We start from the raw sequence: 20,111 nt of genomic DNA, 5'->3' as shown, positions 1-20,111 counted from the left end.
AGGTTAAGTACGTTTTTTTACGTATTTTGTGATCCAAGTTTACAATATATTTATTTTTAAATTTTGTATTAATTTGGAGAGCAGGGAAAAAAGCCTCTATAAAATTGCATAATGATACATATTCTTAATTATAAATGTTTTGAAACTGTTTGTTTTACAGCTAAAATAGGTAAATAGTTCAGTATCTATGTGTTCGTGTCTGTAGAAAAGAACTAGCTCTAATAATAATAAATAAGCTTTTATTTTGAATTTTGATATGTTACATGTAAATGTTGAAAACAATTTCTGTCATTTTTAAGAATTATGGTCCAATAACACTTGTTATGTGACGTTTTTAACCCTGTTAAGTATCCAATTAATAATGGATATTTGAATAGAATCTTCCAGGGTTTAACTAAAATTGATCGAACGCCTTTTCAATTTTAGATATTGATGAATGTGTTTCAAATCCATGTCAACATGGCGGAATGTGTACAGATGAAATCAATGGATACACTTGTACTTGTGACCCTGGATATGCCGGTGTTAACTGTGAAGAAAGTAAGTATTATGATTAGAAAACATGTCGAAAGTGTTATGAGTGAAAATGGGGAATGTGTCAAAGAAACAAAAGCCCGACCATAGAAAATAACAACAGCAGAAGGTCACCAACAGGTCTTCAATGAAACGAGAAATTCTCACACCTAGAGGCGTCCTTCAGCTAGCCCCATAACAAATGTATACTAGTTCAGTGATAATGAACGCCATACTAACTTCCAAATTGTACACAAGAAACTAAAATTAAAACAATACAAAACTCACAAAGGCCAGATGCTACTGAGTTAGAACAGGCGCAAAAATGCGGCGGGATTAAACATGTTTGTGAGATCTCAACCCTCCTTCTATACCTCTAGCCAATGTAGAAAAGTAAACGCATAACAATACGCACATAAAAATTCAGTTCAAGAGAAGTCTGATGTCAGAAGATGCATATGTAACCAAAGAAAATAAACAAAATGACAATGATATATACATAAATAACAACAGACTACTAGCAGTTAACTGACATGCCAGCTCCATACTTAAATCAAACTGACTGAAAGACTATGATTTCATCATATGAACATCAGACACAATCCTTCCGGTTAGCATGGTTAGGGGTTAAGCATTATTCCATCATAACATATATGAGAAGAACATAACCCGTGTCATGCCAACAACTGGTTATTTGATTAATGTGTTTAGTTCCGATGCAAAGACCCTATAAATGAATCAATATTAACGCCAAAATATACAATCTTATGACCTGACAACAGTATCGTAACTTTATCCCTTCTTATAATAATTGTAAATGTATAGGCAATGTATAGGCACTATTGGTTACGGTATCATGTTCCTTTGAATATGAGAAGAGGACACATGGAAACAATTTCTATATTCAGGATCATTTGTTTTGTTAGTTGTCCACTGGGAACAAGGTGTATTTCATATTATATTCCATATCAAAATATATCAAATGACTAAAAAGTCTCTCAAGAAGTTCCTATGCAGCACTTTTATTTCATGATCATAATGAGAAAATTCATCTAACCATTATCTTTTCATATACAACAAATCTCAGGTGTTTATGGTTCAGATGTTAATGTCAGTATTTGATAGCAGTCCTTTTTCGATTGATGTTGTCTTTGACATTTAGGTAATGTGTTCTGTTACATATTTTAACATAGAATTTTTGGTCGTAACTGATTTTTACTGTGCTATAGCTGTTTGTTTGTTTATTATGCATTAGCTTGATGTCTAAAAGAATGGTTGCGATCTCGCAAAAATATTAATTCAAGCTGTTTGCGACTTTCTCAACTTGTTTTTTTTATTCCGGGTTATTGTAATGTTTTGGGTATAGTGTGACGTCTGTTTTCGCCAAACCCGACAGTTGACACCGTTTTTTGTTTAGAGCTTATATAATACCCGACTCCGGGTGTTTATTATATTTTTGCTGTGTTGAAAAAAAAACAGGTTGCAAACGGCTGTTATCTGTTCTTTAATTGGATTGATGATTTTTAACACATTTTCCGTTTCCATTTTCAATTTATGTTAAATATTACCGAAAACGGAAGCATTGTTTTGAAATTTTTTACAATATCCTGTTTTGGGAATTGCATCAAAAATTGGGTTCTGCAAAGAGACGATCTTATTTATTCAAAAAAAAAAAAATAAGTCTGACCTATTTTTTTTTTTCGAATATATCTATCGTGTTGTTTTGATATTATATTCAATATGTTTTATGTAAAAGATTTTAAATACAGGAATTATCAATAAGCTTCATTTTTCTTATTTCCGTATGCTTTTTTTTTTAATTTATAAGTGCGCGCAAACAAAATTACCAAATATATATCATTGCATCAAAAACAATTTCAATAGTTTGTGTGTATTGGATCAGTATAGCATACAGTTATCATATGTACCAGCCTTATAATTTTTTAAATACGCCAGACGCGCTTTTTGTCTACATAAGACACATCAGTGACACTAAGATCAACATAATTAGAAAGCAAAACAAGTGCAAATCAAATGTGTTCAAATGTGTATGTTAACATGCCTTTTAATTGTATGTTTTTTTACAACTCAAACTAGTATTTTTTTCAACCGTGTTTCTAGCAGCGGCACTTTTTGTTTAAGTTGTTAGGTTTGAACAATATTTGCTATAATTCTTGTATACAATTGGATGGATATATCATAGGTCGATTTCCTATTTTTATACTTGTTTTATTTATATTCATAATTTTGTTTTAAGATATAAATGAATGCGCCTCAAGTCCCTGTCAACATGGTGGTACATGTACATATGGAATCAATGGATACATGTGTACATGTGTCACATGATACACGGGAGGTAACTGTGAAGAAAGTAAGTATATTGTCTGAGATACATTCTTACAGTGTATACCTGATATGTGCGTTTTGAAGCAATGCCTATTGTTCTACTAAATAATACCGAAATTTCTGAAATAAAACATTGTTGTGATCCTATTTTTGAAATTAGATAAAAAAAAAAAAGTATTGTTTATTGACCCCCAATATGTTGCTTAAGTAATAGTTATAATATAATATGTAAAATAATATTTATCATCAAATTCATTTTTCGAAATCAAATTCGAATGTCTCTATGGATTTTTCTTGAAACAGTTTAAATATATTAATACAGTTTAAATCTTTTTTAATACGAATTTCACGTTTCACATTAAGAATGTGACAGTTATCATTTATTTTATGATATTTATTTGACTCAAATGCTAGAACAAAAATTAAATTCATAACTTGTCGTTTTTGTGTGCTTTTGTACATTATGTTCACAATGTACCTAATAGTTAGCAAGGGTACCAGGATTATAATTTAGTACGCCAGACGCACGTTTCGCCTACATAAGACTCATCAGTGACGCTCGAATAAAAAAATGTAAAAAAGGCCAAAATAAAGTACGAAGTTGAAGAGCATTGAAGACCAAAATTCCTTAAAGTTGTGCCAAATACAGCTAATGTAATCCATTCATGAGGTAGAAAAGACGTAATAATTAAAGTTGTGCATCAATTATATATCAGTGATAACTATCTCTTGTTCTGTACAATTTGTAAATGTAACTTTTAGATTTTGATGAATGCGGTTCTAATCCATGCCAGCATGGTGGTACATGTATAGATTTGATAAACGGCTACACTTGTAATTGCTATCCGGCATATCAAGGAACTCACTGTGCAGAGAGTAAGTCATATTTTTTTCCGGATGTTGTAGTGATGATATTTACAATAGATAAATTCTTTTAATTGTAACTGTATATATTTAACATAGTAATCTAGAATAAAAGTTAATCCTATTGTTTTCCATTACAATAAATGATATATACAGGGGACAATAACAAATAATTGTCGTCAAAATCACTGACACATCTATAAAACAAAAAATAGCAAATAAAGAAAACAATTAATAAAAAAGCCAACAAATAATCTAACAAAAACAAAAGGAAATTTATCAAAAAACAGACTAATCTGGTAACACAACTCTGACAACATCCATATCTCTTGTAAAACATCTTTTAAGTATGTTTTTCTCAAAAATTGAATGCTGATTTGGATTTTCTTTTATTTCTACCTTCTCTTCAAAGATAGTTATCGTCAAAATTCTCAGATTTTGACTGTTACATTTGCGCCGTTAATATTATAAAATCATTTGTATAGTTTTCAGAAAAAAATTAAATGAAAAAATAAGTCTCATGTTAAAAGATCAGTGTTATCTTCACCTACTTATCTATTTTCACTATTAATTCAGTATTCATATTTGCAGGAAATGATTTATTTGATGTAAAGTATACACTTGAGGAGCACCAAAGTATCCATGTTTCTATTAAGTCATCTCTAGTTCTATCACGATTAAACTGTGCCAGAATTTGTACGTTAAATCACGATTTCTTCGGATTCGACTATAATGTTACTGGTCATACATGTCAGATGATTCGTAATTTCAACAAGAGCTTTTGGAAAAGTAAACTATTATGTCAAACACTTTTAAATGTATCTATTAGCTAATAAAGGAATAAAAAAAATGATAGATATATGGTATATTTATTGTTACTTGATTTAATTTACAACACTAGAAGGTAAGGAATCCTTTCATGTTCTGCCGAAGTCTTGTTGTAATTTTCAATTGCATTTATGTTTACCGTAAATAGAATATATGACCAGTTTTTGGTTACCTAAAAAAACGGTTGAAAACACTAGAAGGCATATCTGAGTGCACGTATTTTTGCACTGTAAACATGCGTAGTAAAACATATGAAATGGCAAATGTCAAGGTGATATTGTAGCCCAAATCACTACAAACTGTTCAGAGTCTGAATTGACCAGTTTTTGAGCTCGACCAGTAAAATCGAGCACACATTTTACTCGACTAGTCTCGACATTGTCTCGACTGGACTTAACTGTACTTAAGAGCCAGTCTGTGATAAAACCATGCAAAATGGTCCAAATCCAATATATTCCAATCAGGCTGATATTTTGTATTTTAGATACCTTATATGTAATAACTATTTGTGCAAAATATTTTGAAAAAATATTCAGCCATTATTTGTGTATGCCGAACATTCGAAAATTGTCCATTTATGTACTGAAAAAGGGCCATTTTAAGCCTATTTTAGGGTATTTTGACCTGGGTTTTTTTTGTTTTATAGAATTTTTTTTTAGCTTAATGATAACATATATCTTAACAAACAACTTGAAATGAAAGGAAATTATGATAATTCAAAAAGTTGTGAGATTTCTCAATACCCCTACTGACAGGTTGAAATTGCATGGTTTTGAAAAAGTGCAGATTCAGCAAAATTTGTACATTTTTAAAGGATTGAATCTTGTAAGATCATGTTTTATTTTCAATAAAATGTAATATTTCATGAAGCTTATATATTCATCTACAAAATGCTAGAAAATGGTGCTCGGCAAATGATACCTTATTACGATAAAATAACAATTAAAGATAGGCGTGATGGCCATTTTGCCATTTTTTTGATTTTTGTTATCTGTTTCAATAGAGACTTTTCAAAAGTATGTGATAGTCAAAATATAAGAAAAATAATGACTGAACTAATGTTAACTGGTTATATTAATTGAATAAACCAAGTTCAACTAAGTTTAAATTAGAAAATATACTAAAGGAGTAAACCCGGGGAGACCGCTTTTTTGCATTTTTTGCCCCTAAACTGAGCATTTTTACATTATGTTTAAAATATTAACCTATTCTAAAGAAAATAACATTAGTAACTTAAAAATGGGCTGTTTTATTTACAATACTATGCACACTCATCAGGTAATATCACTATGAGTTCTTCACAAATTTAGCATTTTATAATAGTCTAGTTTTTAGACGCCTTTTGTCTCAATTCTGAGTGGCCACAATTGAGTTAAGTCTTAACCCTTTCCTCCATAATAACGCCTTTTGACGCCATCCCCTTTACTCCATAATGACACCATTTGACGCCTGTGTAGTACCTCAGTTGAAATACTATGACTATGTAATGTCTGCAACAGCATTAATAAAATTTGTATTCAATATGAAAAGGATATATTCATAAGAATATCTGTATACATTTTATTTGATGAAATATTTGTATTTAGCAATCCATAAATACTTTAAACCTGATGATTTGTTTTTATTGAAAAAATCCTATGCGAATCAACTATTTAAAAAAAAAATGCCATGGAGGAAAGGATTAAATTTTTAAAACATGTTGTATTTGATAATGATTCATAAATGTGAAAGCCTTGTACATTCATGTAATCTATTTCCAGAAAAGTGGAAGCTTTAATAGTTTTGTGAATTTCATAGAATTGTGCCTCTTATACCTAGAAAAGGGCTATATTTTCTATATTATGATACTGCTTTATGCCAAATATAAAGAGACTACTCCTAGAAGTTCCTGATAAAACTGCAACTGAAATTTTGTGACGCTGACATGACCCAGTTAGTTATCCCTATGTCAATTTTGGGAGAACAGTGGACATACCAGTAAAGTTACGTTTCCTCCTAGAATGTAATCTCTAGCAGTTTGAGGCTTGGGAATAAGACATGTAAAATATAGTTGGCATATTAATACCAGCTGAGACAAACACAAATATTTCAAATGGCAATAAAATGTATTTCATAACCACATGTAATAACCAGATACTCCGCAGGGCGCAGCTTTATACGACCGCAGAGATTGAACCCTGAACATTTGGGGCAAGTATGGACAGAACATTTAAGCTTGATAGAGCTCTGAATTTGGATTGGGATTAAATAGTTGACACAACACAATGAGTGTGGTCTAAGAACTTAAACTTCAAAATTTTTTTTTTTTAACATTTACCTATTATGGTCCAATATCCAAAATCTAAATGCATGGTTATATTCAGTATATCATAGAACCCCATGAATTCAATTTTTTGATGTCAGAAATCAAATAATTTTCAATTTTAGACCCTTAAGACCTCAATTTGGACCAATTTGATAACCGGTCCCAAATATTAAAAAACGAAACACATGGTTAGATTCAGCATATTGAAGAACCCCATATATTCAATTTGTTGAAATCAAACAAAATTAAATTTTGGACCCCGATTTGGACCAACTTGAAAACTGGGCCCATAATAAAAAAATCTTAGTACATTTTTAGATTCAGCATATCAAAGAACCCCAAGAATCAAATTTTTGTTAAAATAAAACTAAGTTTAATTTTGGACCCTTTGGACCTTGATGTAAACCAATTTGAAAACAGGACCAAAAATTAAGAATCTAAATTCACTGTTAGATTTGGCATATCAAAGAAACTCAATAATTCATTTTTTTATGAAAGCAAACAGTTTAATTTTGGACCCTTTTTGGCCCCTTATTCCTAAACTGTTGGGACCAAAACTCCAAAAATCTATCCAAACCTTTCTTTTATGTCATAAACCTCGTATTTAAATTTCATAGATTTCTATTTACTTATACTAAAGTTATAGTGCAAAAACCAAATGTCTTTGGATGACAACGACAATGACAACGTCATACCAATATAGGACCATTTTTTTTTCATTTTTTGCGGTTGTATAAAAACAAATATACACAGATAAATGATTAAACTGTTGAGCAGACATACAATTACCATACCACGTCCACTTGTATTTTTGTCCATCGGATGAGTTAAGCCATTTTCAACTGATTTTTATAGTTCGTTCTTATGATTTACTGTTATACCACTTTCCCTGGTTAGGGGGAGGGTTTGGATCCCGCTTACATGTTTAACCCCGCCACATAATTTATGTATGTGCCTGTCCCAAGTCAGGAGCCTGTAATTCAGTGGAAGTCGTTTGTTTATGTGTAACATATTTGTTTTTCGTTCATTTTTTATATACTTAAGGCCGTTAGTTTTCTCATTTGAATTGTTTTACATTGTCTTATCGGGGCCTTTTATAGCTGACTATGTGGTATGGGCTTTCCTCATTGATGAAGGCCGTACAGTAACCTATAGTTGTTAATGTCTTTGTCATTTTGGTCTCTTAATTGAAGATAGTTGTTTCATTGGCAATCATACCACATCATCTTTTTTATATTGTCATTAAAATGGTAAGATTTTACTGTTCATATACATGTAATATTATTGTGGTCTACCGTAAAGAAAAACGTGCAAAATGGTCTAAATACAAGTTTTTAGTCATGAATGAACATGATGAAGGCATTAGCAAAAAAGAGTAAAAGTATGATAGATCTAAAAAAAAGTTTCAAATAAAAGTCATCAATATCTATTTTAACTAAATATTAAACATTTTTTTCAGAGTTGAAGATTTTTTGATAAAAACAAGCATTCTGCGAGTAATACATGTCAATACCTAGTCCCCAACCCGTTACAAATTCATTGTAATGGAACAAAAATTTGATCTATAATTTGTCATAATGTAAACTACATAAAAATATCGAGACAAAATCTTCCAGCAAAACGTAAAAACTTGTTGAATTCTGACTATCTAAGTGAATTTCCTATGTCCAAAGACCAAAACTCTGCACACTAATATCAAACTGGAACAGAATTGAATCACCAAATACCAAAGAAAAGAAAAAAACATTCAAAATGTCATTTTGTCTTTAAACTACAGGCTCTCAAGAGCCTGTATCGCTCACCTGATTCTACCTTGGTTTTTGAAATCATATAAAAAAGATACTTAAATTTGGCTATAAAGTAACAACACTTGGCCAGCACCTCATTAAGAAAGGAACATTTATGCTATGTTTGGTTTCATTCCATTCAGTGGTTCTCTAAAAGAAGTCATTTGTATGCATTTCCCATAGGGTCGTATGTTAAACTAAGTCGCCCCCCGCTGGTGGCCATCTTGAATGATGGATCGGCTACAAAGTAACAACACTTGGTCAGCACCTCATAAGGAACATTCATGCCATGTTTGGTTTCATTCCATTCAGTGGTTCTCTAAAAGAAGTCATTTGTATGCATTTCCCATAGGGTCCTATGTTAAACAAAGTCACCCGCTGGCGGCCATCTTGAATGATGGATTGGCTACAAAGTAACAACACTTGGTCAGCACCTCATAAGGAACATTCACGCCGTGTTTGGGTAAATTCCATTCAGTGGTTCTCTAAAAGAAGTCATTTGTATGCCTTTCCCATAGGGTCCTATGTTAAACTAAGTCCCCGCTGGCGGCCATCTTGAATGATGGATCGGCTACAAAGTAACAACACTTGGTTAGCACCTCATAAGGAACATTCATGCCATGTTTGGTTTCATTTCATTCAGTAGTTCTCTAAAAGAAGTCATTTGTATGCATTTCCCATAGGGTCGTATGCTAAACTAAGTCCCCCCCTTCCCGCTGGTGGCCATCTTGAATGATGGATCGGCTACAAAGTAACAACACTTGGTCAGCACCTCATAAGGAACATTCATGCCATTTTTGGTTTCATTCCATTCAGTGGTTCTCTAAAAGAAGGCATTTGTATGCATTTCCCATAGGGTCCTATGTTAAACTTAGTCTCCCCCTGGCAGCCATTTTGAATGATGGATCGACTACAAAGTAACAACACTTGGTCAGCACCTCATAAGGAACATTCATGCCATGTTTGGTTTCATTCCGTTCAGTGGTTCTCTAAAATAAGTCATTTGTATGCATTTCCCATAGGGTCCTATGTTAAACAAAGTCACCCGCTGGCGGCCATCTTGAATGATGGATTGGCTACAAAGTAACAACACTTGGTCAGCACCTCATAAGGAACATTCACGCCGTGTTTGGGTTAATTCCATTCAGTGGTTCTCTAAAAGAAGTCATTTGTATGCCTTTCCCATAGGGTCCTATGTTAAACTAAGTCCCCCGCTGGCGGCCATCTTGAATGATGGATCGGCTACAAAGTAACAACACTTGGTTAGCACCTCATAAGGAACATTCATGCCATGTTTAAATTCATTCCATTCAGTGGTTCTCTAAAAGAAGTCATTTGTATGCATTTCCCATAGGGTCCTATGTTAAACTAAGTCCCCTGATGGCGGCCATTTTGAATGATGGATTGGCTACAAAGTAACAACACTTGGTCAGCACCTCATAAGGAACATAAATGCCATGTTTGGTTTCATTTCATTCAGTAGTTCTCTAAAAGAAGTCATGTGTATGCATTTTCCATAGGGTCGTATGTTAAACTAAGTCCCCCCCCCCCTGGTGGCCATCTTGAATGATGGATCGGCTACAAAGTAACAACACTTGGTCAGCACCTCATAAGGTACATTCATGCCATTTTTGGTTTCATTCCATTCAGTGGTTCTCTAAAAGAAGTCATTTGTATGCATTTCCCATAGGGTCCTATGTTAAACTTAGTCCCCCCTGGCAGCCATTTTGAATGATGGATCGGCTACAAAGTAACAACACTTGGTCAGCACCTCATAAGGAACATTCATGCCTCTTTTGGTTTCATTCCATTTGGTGGTTCTCTAGAAGAAGTTCAAAATTTAAAATGTTAACGACGGACGACGACGGATGACGGACGCCAAGTGATGAGAAAAGCTCACCTGGCCCGAACTAAAAAATGATTTATTTCCGTTTGAACAGAAGTCTTCTAATGAATAAGTATTTCATCAAACAATTAATTCTAGAGAAAGGGCTTCAACTGAACAAAAAGAAAAGCTTAAAGCGTGAATAATGAATTTGACCTGTATTAAACTTGTCATGATAAATCAAATCAAAATCTACAAGCACAAAAAAGTCTGATTTGCCGGTCTGACAGATAGACAGACAGACAGTGCAAACCTAAGTCCACTTAGATGTTAGTCGTTAGGGGACTAAAAATCAAAATCTCAAAGTATCAACAAACACGAAAGAGATGCTCTTTGCAGAGGGAACATTCAAGATAATTTTGGAAAAGCTTTCGATTTTTGAAGAAGTAGGGTTACCTCAAATGTCTTTTATCTTTATTTAATCTGAGATATAAATCCAAAACTTTTATATGGCATATTATATATGCAAACATATTTATTTTTCGTAGATAAAAAAAATGTATTTTTTTTTACATAGTTACGCTCTTATAGACACAACTTTCTTATCAAGACACTCAATGAGTGATTGGCCCTATAATTGGTTGCATTCCAATCAAAAGTTTCAAAGAGGAAGATTTTTTGAAGTACAAGTATGTTCACAACTCTGTTTCATATAACAATCTTTTTAAAAGACTGTCATCAATTGAAAGTATGTGAAAACCAGGTGCTCCACAGGGCGCAGCTTCATACAACCGCAGTGGTTGGACTCTGAACAGTTGGGGCAAATTAAATATGGTCACAATGTTCAAGCTTGATGCTGTCTGAATTTGGATTGTGATTGAATTTTTGGCAAAAAAAGTTTTTGTTACAAAATTAATGTGGCCAAAGATCAACAAATTTATTGCACAATACTGTGCAATTGAAGATTTCTTCATGAAAATTTGAAAAATTTGAAATTTGAAAAATTAAAAAAAACAAAACAAATCCCTTATTTTTTTAAACAAATTCCCCCCACCCCAAACTTATTGAACCACCCCTTTCAGCAATAACCCTTAGAACAATCCCATCCTTTCCTTTTTAGAATAGAACCTTGTAGTACAGAGAGATCTATTTACATGTACTGAAACCCAAGTTATTGTTTGGAAACTAGAAATGAGCTTCTTTTCGGCCCTTTTTTGGCCCTTATTCCTACATGTTTTGGGCAATTAATCCAAAACGAAATCTCAGCCCCCCCTTTCCTTAGTTATATGGAGCATTGTGGTACAGTTTGAAAGAGATCCAAACAATTACACACAAGTTATCGTCTTGAAATAAGAAAAATGCTTGTTTTGGGCCCCTTTTTGGACCTTTATTCCTAACTTTGATTCCATGACCCATTTAAAGGAATCCAAACCTTCTACTTGTGGTTTTAAACATTATGATACAATATCAGAGCAATTGAAATACATATACACAAGTTATTTTCATTAAACTATAAAATGCTTGTTTTGGGCCTCTTTTGGGCCCTTAATTCCTAAACGGTATGGACCATCATCCCTAAAATCGTTCCAAAGCTTCCTTTTGTGGTATTGAACCTTCTGAAAAAAATCATAAAGATCTATACACTTAAACTAAAGTTATTGTCCGAAATATAAGTCTACTTTGATCAGTTTTAGTTAAAATGTTAAGGTCCAAAATCTATTACATTAGTGCATTTTATAGATATTTTGGGGCATTTTTTACTAACTTCCCGTTATTTGCCAGGTTAAACTTTTTTACTCGTCTTAGAACTGATATGCACCTTTGAAAAAATCCTAAAAGTTTAAAAAAATAAATATGATCTTGAGAGAAAACACCTACTGAGTACATGTACTACATGCAAGTTAACTTATACATCTGTTACACGAATCTCTCTGGCAACCTGCCAAAAGGTAAAAAGTATGTCAAAATGCATTTTTTCTTTTTATTTTATAATGTTCTTTGCAAAATATAACAAGATAATGCTATATTTAAGAGATATATCAATTATTCAGACCTTTAAAAAGTACCTGAATTTTGGTGATTTTTTGGCCTTACTTTTTTTATAATTCACAAATATGCAAATAAGGCTGTTAAATGGAAAATCGTGTGAATTAACCAAACATTTTTTTTTTATCTTAACTCCTAAATACCCAAAGATTTTGGAAATATATATAATGTTGCAAAGTTATTACTACCAATTTGGACGAAATTTGAGATTTTGCATGGTTTTATGGCAGACTGGCTCTTAAGTGTACTCGACTAGATCTCGACTTTACTTAATTAGTCTGAAATGGTCTTGACCAAGGCTAGACCTGTCTCGACTCAGTCTGAACCAGTCTCGACCTGTCTCGACCAGTCTCGACTCTGTCTGAACCAGTCCCGACTAGTCTCGACTCAGTCTAAACCAGTCTCGACCTGTCTCGACTAGTCTTGACCTTCAAATTTAGTTTTAACTTGTATAAAGAAGCCCATCTAACTAAATTAAATATTGATCTTACAAAATTCAAGCTTATTATGTAGTTTGATTACTGGCTGTGAAATATTTTTTTTTTTTTTACAATAGGTAAAAATAAAAATTATTATATAAATTCAGATAGGCATCTTTAATTTTTTTATATCTTTTTCAAATCAACTTGGATTGTCATCAAACTATGCAGCTATCTGAGATATATTTCAAGCTTACTGGATCCCATTTCATTCACTTTTTTGTTGTATTGCTGTAACATTTAAGAATTAAAGTAATGTTGGTAAAAAATGCTAGGATTTGCAATTTCAAACAAAATAGAGATAGTACACTTTATTTTTTTATAACTTTTTCAAATCAACTTGGAATTTCATCAAACTAGGCAGCTATCTTAGATATATATTAAGTTTTTTACTGATTCCATTTCATTTACTTTTTTGTTGTATTGCTGTAATATTAAAGAATTAAAGTCATCTCGGTAAAAAAAAAAGCTAGGATTTGCAATTCAGACAAAATAGAGCTAGTACACTTGAATGTTTCTATAACTTTTTCAAATCAACTTGGACTTTCATCAAACTATGCAGCTATATTAGATGTATATCAAGCCTACTAAATCCAATTTCATTTACCTTTTTGTTGTATTGCTGTAAAATTTAAGAAGTAAAGTAGATGTTGGTAAAAATTGCTAGGATTTGCAATTCGGACAAAATAGAGCTAGTACACTTTAATTTGTTTTGATAACTTTTTCAAATCAACTTGGATTTTCATCAAACTATTCAGCTATCTTAGATATACATCAAGCTTACTGAATCCCAGGTTATTTTGTTTTTTGTTGAATTGCCGCCAAATTTAAGAATTTAATTAATCCAGGTCAAAAAAGCTAGAATTTGCAGTTCAAACAAAATAGAGATAGTACACTTTATTTTTTTTAATTATTTTTGTCAAATCATCTTGGATTTATTCTAACTACATAGCTACCTTGGCAATGTATTAATCTTACTGAATCCCAGATTGGTATTTAGTTTGGTGTATTGCTGTCAAATTTGAGAATTAATTTAATCGGGGTAAAAAAAGCTATGATTTGCAGTTTTGACAAAATAGAGATAGTACTTTAGACTTTTTAATATCTTTTTCAAATCAACTTGGATTTTATTCAAACTATATAGCTACCTTGGTGATGTATCAATCTTACTGAACCATAGGTTATTATTTAGTTTGGTGTATTTCTGTCAAATTTAAGAATTTAATTAATCTACATGTAGGTCAAAAAGCTACGATATTAGAAATATATCTTTCCTCGTAATTTTGGAAAAAGGATATGTAAATTAGTTATATAATTGCTTTAATGTTTTATTCCTTTTGATATATATATCATATAAATATATCAAAAAGCAAAGAAAAATTAAAAAAAATATTAAAATAGTTCTTCTGATTTGTGGTGATTTATAAAGCAATACCTTCTGCTTGGGGCAAGTTACCTTATTAAAAGATCACATCTACAAGATAGTTTTAAATTCTAAATAACATTTATTCAAAGTTGCAACATCTTGTTAAATCTAAATTGCAAGGCTTTTTTAATTCTCTAGATAAGTAATACACGAGTTTCAGAAATGTAGGGCTTTCTTTTTACCTGTAAAACTCAGGTGTACTGATGTTATTAAACCATGTATAGTGCCATGTCATTAAATTTGACAAAAAATTTACTGTATTTTTGGAACACATTTCTTTTTTTAAAAGGTTATCAAGGATTGGTATGAAAGCTCATGATAATTAATCATTTATATTTAAGGACAGATATATTTCTATTATCATATACTTAAACTAAATAACATATAATTTTTTTCGTATGATAATAGAAATAAATTAACGTATATTCCACATTTTTCGAAATTGATGCTTAGCGGGCTGATATAAAAAGTTTATCACATGGTTCGATTGTTATCACATGCCTTTCCGTAACGTTATCACATGGCATTCCGGTGACACTCGGTAAATTCCGGAAAATACACCTCAATGTTACGTTTTCAGTGAAAAATATTATAAAGCAGAGTACAAAACAATTATTTGAATACTGGAAAGTATACTATTTAAAATTATAAAAAAATAAAATAAACAAACAAATTATTGAATAACTGCATTTTTTTTAAAAATTTCCCGGAAAATTAATTTAGAAAGTTATTTTTAAAAAAGTGAACTTTTCTAAACAATGTTCATTTTTTTATGTAGATTGTTAAATTATTTTGTTGTCGATTCGTCCATATTAAAATGATTTTTTTCTCTCTGTTGAGGCATATGATAGAAAGATTTCATATTGAATGTATCAAATTTTGATTCCGAAGTCCGTTAACTTTTTACTCTTTGAACTTCTTTTCGTGAACCACGTAAAAGGATCAATATATGGATCTGTTTGTTTTTCTCTACTGTTGAAGCATATGATAAAAAGATCATAATATGTCATTTTTCATATCGCATGTATTATCAGCCCTCGGTCAATATCAGCCCTCAGTCAATATCAGCCCTCGAGCCATGCGGCTCTTGGGCTGATATAGTACCTAGGGCTGATAAAACGTGCGATATGAAAAATGCCATGTAATAATCTGATAATATCAAAGCTTTTGGACCTACATGTAGATTAATTAAATTCTTAGATTTGACAGAAATACATCAAACTAAATAACAACTTATGGTTTAGTAAGATATTTAGCAAGAATATTGCAAAGATAGTTGTAGAGTTTGATGAAAATCTAAGTTGATTTCAAAAAGTTATGAAGAAATAAAAGTGTACTATCTCTCATTTGTCAAAACCGAAAATCCTAGCTTTTTTTACCTAGATGACTTTAATTCTTAAGTTTTACAGCAATACAACAAAAAAGTAAATGAAATTGGAGTCAGTAAGCTTGATGTATATCTAAGATAGCTGCCTAGTTTGATGAAAATCCAAGTTGATTTGAAAAAGTTATTAAAAAAATCAAATTGTACTAGCTCTATTTTGTCCGAATTGCAAATCCTAGCATTTTTTACCAACTTCTACTTTAATTCTTAAATTTTACAGCAATACAACAAAAAAGTAAATGAAATGGGATGTAGTAAGCTTGATATATATCTAATATAGCTACATAGTTTGATGAAAGTCCAAGTTGATTTGGAAAAGTTATAAGAACATTAAAGTGTACTAGCTCTATTTTGTCCGAATTGCAAATCCTAGCTTCTTTTTACCGCGATGACTTTAATTCTTAAATTTTACAGCAATACAACAAAAAAAAAATGAAATGGGATTCAGTAAGCTTGATATATATCTAAGATAGCTGCATAGTTTTATGACAATCCAAGTTGATTTGAAAAAGTTATTAAAAAAATTAAAGTGTACTAGCTCTATTTTGTCTGAATTGCAGTTCCTAGCTTTTTTTTTACCGAGATGACTTTAATTCTTAAATTTTACAGCAATACAGCAAAAAAGTAAATGAGATGGATTCAGTAAGCTTGATATATATCTGAGATAGCTGCCTAGTTTGATGAAATTCCAATTTGATTTGAAAAAGTTATAACAAAATTTAAAGTGTTCTATCTCTATTTTGTCCGAAATTGCAAATCCTAGCATTTTTTACCAACATTACTTTAATTCCTAAATTTTTACAGCAATACAACAAAACGTGAATGAAATGGGATTCAATAAGCTTGATATATATCTAAGTTAGCTGCATAGTTTGATGACAATCCAAGTTGATTTGAAAAAGATATAAAAAAAATTAAAGATGCTTATCTGAATTTATATAATAATTTTTAATATTACCTATTGTAATTTTTTTTTTAATTTCACAGCCAGTAATCAAACTACGTAATAAGCTTGAATTTTGTAAGATCAAAATTAAATTTAATTAGATTGGCTTCTTTATACTAGTCAAAACTAAATTTGAAGGTCAAGACTACTCGAGACAGGTCGAGACTGTTTCCGACTGAGTTGAGACTAGTCGAGACAGGTCGAGACTGATTCAGACTGAGTTAAGACTGGTCGAGACAGGTCTAGACTGGTTCAGACTGAGCCGAGACAGGTCGAGCCGTGGTCAAGACCATTTCAGACTAATTAAGTAAAGTCGAGACCTAGTCGAGTACATTTAAGTACAGTAAAGTCCAGTCGAGACAATGTCGAGACTAGTCGAGTAAAATGTGTGCTCGATTTTACTGGCCGAGGACAAAAACTGGTCAATTCAGACTCTGAGCAGTTTGTAGTGAATGTAAATCAATGATTGAAAACTATAGAACAAGTCGTAAAGGCTGTACAACGAATACCCACATGTATTATGGCAAACTTAGGCAATATATAAAAAATAACATCTTCGATTAGTGCATGTGTTAGCCAAAATGTGTGCTAGTAAAAAAAAGTTCCAGTCAACTACTATTACAGTATTTTTTTGGAGAACTTTTTGCACACATAATGAATGAATATATGTATCTCTATATTTACACATGTTATAAGTATATATTTCCTAAAAAAAAATGCTCATATTGTTCGATTATGTTTTTCGATTCCGGCAATATCAATAAGTCGTATAAAGGGGAATTGCATGTCTTTTATCCCGAATTAGAAATCAAGACGGTTTTATTCATTATTAACGTAAGCATCATATACAGTTAAGGATAAAAGTGTATAATTCCGTTTTCATTTTAAAACTGAACATTAGTACATACTAGACATGTTTGTCTGACCCTAATATAGCCTTGTAAAACGTTGGTTATGTTCAATACCTCAATTTTAATTTTAAAAAATGACTATTACTTCACTTCAAGTGAAATGATAAAGCACAGTCATAATTTCGCCCTTAAATAATTTATCAAAAGAAACATGTCTAGACTTTACATTCAATACAAATAAGATTTGATTATTGTATCTTGATCGATATCGTTTAAGGAAGAAAAAGGGATGAAAAGTTTGAAAACAGATCAAACTCTTGCAAACTGGTTTCAGTTGTTTTCAATATTAATCATAATGAATCGGAATAATACATTATAGGGAATAGGTCGCATTGGTTAAATAATCATTTAAATCCGCTGCATTTGTTTGCGCCTGTCCTAAGTCAGATATCTGATGTTCAGAAGTTGTCGGTTTGTTGATGGTGTTCATAAGTGATTCTCGTTTTTCGTTTTTATCTCACATGGCCTGAAGGTCCAAGTGAACTTTTCTCATCACTTAGCGTCCGTCGTCTGTCGTCCGTCGTCGTCGTCCCCCGTCGTCGTCGTTGTCCCCCGTCGTCGTCGTTAACTTTAACATTTTTAACTTCTAGGGGACCACTGAATGGAATAAAATCAAACATTGCATGAAGGTTCCTTATGAGATGCTGACCAAGTGTTGTTACGTTTTGGCGAATCCATCATCCAAGATGACCGCAAGCATGGGACTTAGTTGAACATAGTACCCTATGGGAAATGCATACACATGACTTCTTTCAAAGAACCACTGAATGGAATAAAACCAAACATAGCATGAATGTTCCTTATGAGGACCAAGTGTTGTTACTTTGGAGTCGATCCATTATCCAAGATGGCCACCAAGGGAGACTCAGTTTAACATAAGGCCATATGAAATAATACAAAATATCTTCTTTTAGAGCACCACAGAACGGAATGAAATCAAATCAAGCAATAATGTTCCTTTTGAGATGCTGACCAACTGTTGTTACATTGTTGCCGATCCAACATCCAAGAGTGTCGCCAGTGGGGTGACTTAGTTTAACATAGGACCCTATGGGAAATGCATACAAATGACGTCTTTTAGAGAACCACTAAATGGAATTAAACCAAACATGACATGAATGTACCTTATGAATGCCTGACCAATAGTTGTTATTTTGTAGCCGATGCATCATTCAAGATGGCCTCCAAATTTTATTCTTTTTTCATATGATTTCAAAAACCCAAGTAGATTCAGATGAGCGAGACAGGCTCTTGAGAGCCTCTAGTTTTATATAGATTATACCGTTTGTTATTTTCCGTTTGAATGGCTTACACAAGTTACGTTTTTGGGCCTTGCTCTAAGGTGTGAGTCAACGCTCCGTTTTGAAGACCATACCTTGACCTATAATGCTTTACGTTTATAAATTGTGACTTGGATAGAGAGTTGTCTGATTGGCACTCATCCCAGAACTTCCTAAATCTATGATGAAGATACTGGATTTTTTTACAAACAGACAACCTATTTCATGTATATATCCAATGATATTGTGCTTAGTATATTCATATTTCAACTGCAAGATTATTGTTCACTCCTTCTCGCTGAACTGTTAAACAGATATGAGGCAAAAAATACAAAACCTTTACAAAACCTAACAGGTTTTTGTTATATCACTTTCTGATATATCGAGGATATCCTGTTACCATTTAAACAAAATTTAAGTATAAATCAGAAAACTTACAATTAAACTAATAAAAAACAACAGTATACAGGCAAAAAGCTATGTTTGTTGTTATTTATATGTCTTGTACAAGTTGTGATTTTGTACAGGTTATAACATGTACAAAAATGTTGTACATGTTATAATTTGTAAAGTGCAAAAAAAGTTATAACATGTACAAAAGTACCTCATACATGTTATAACATGTACAAAATATTACTTTAAAATGGTTTTAACTTGTACAAAATTTGAAAATAAAGATATGTTTTTATTATTACAACACATGCCACTTAAGTCAATGATATTTTAATCATTTTTGTTATAGTTCATTCATGTTAGTGTTATACCTTTTTGATACAGCTAGTCATTGACCAGATAAATAGTTTTTATGATTACATAATACCTTAAAGACTTTTAAATTCACATGTAGTTAATTAAGATTATTTGGTATTCCTCCCTTGTATACAAACAGAAGAAAACTTAGAAGCAATATTTGATGCAAGTTCTGTATCTAATAACACTGACAGTGAAAACTCTTTTTTTACCGAGACAGAATAGAATACAGACACTGAAATCGAAACTGAAAACAATTTCAGAGACAGTCATTATTACTGATACAAACATTAATACTGATGATTATTTGAATGGTAATGATTCAGCTGATACCAATGGACGAACAAATGAGTTAAAAACAGAAACAATAGTAATAAAGTGATGCTAACATGGTTAGTGAGGAAGTATCAGCATGACATCT

The 20,111-nt window shown here is 31.9% G+C and overlaps 1 protein-coding gene across 1 annotated transcript in view; it reads left to right on the top strand.

Moving 5' to 3' along the window:
• The first annotated feature begins 467 nt into the window (after positions 1-467).
• The window catches only part of LOC134697774 (fibropellin-1-like), a 59,921-nt gene continuing 40,277 nt past the window's right edge, over positions 468-20,111 (top strand). The window contains exons 1-3 of the mRNA XM_063560061.1: positions 468-540; positions 3,622-3,735; positions 4,315-4,419. Coding sequence (XP_063416131.1) covers positions 468-540; positions 3,622-3,735; positions 4,315-4,419 — 292 coding nt within the window. The remainder of the gene's footprint in view (positions 541-3,621; positions 3,736-4,314; positions 4,420-20,111) is intronic.

Source organism: Mytilus trossulus, chromosome 14 (assembly GCF_036588685.1).
Source record: "Mytilus trossulus isolate FHL-02 chromosome 14, PNRI_Mtr1.1.1.hap1, whole genome shotgun sequence".
In the NCBI taxonomy this organism is placed as follows: domain Eukaryota; kingdom Metazoa; phylum Mollusca; class Bivalvia; order Mytilida; family Mytilidae; genus Mytilus; species Mytilus trossulus.
The sequence above is the reverse complement of the archived record's forward strand: the minus strand, read 5'-3'. Positions and strand labels throughout refer to the sequence as shown.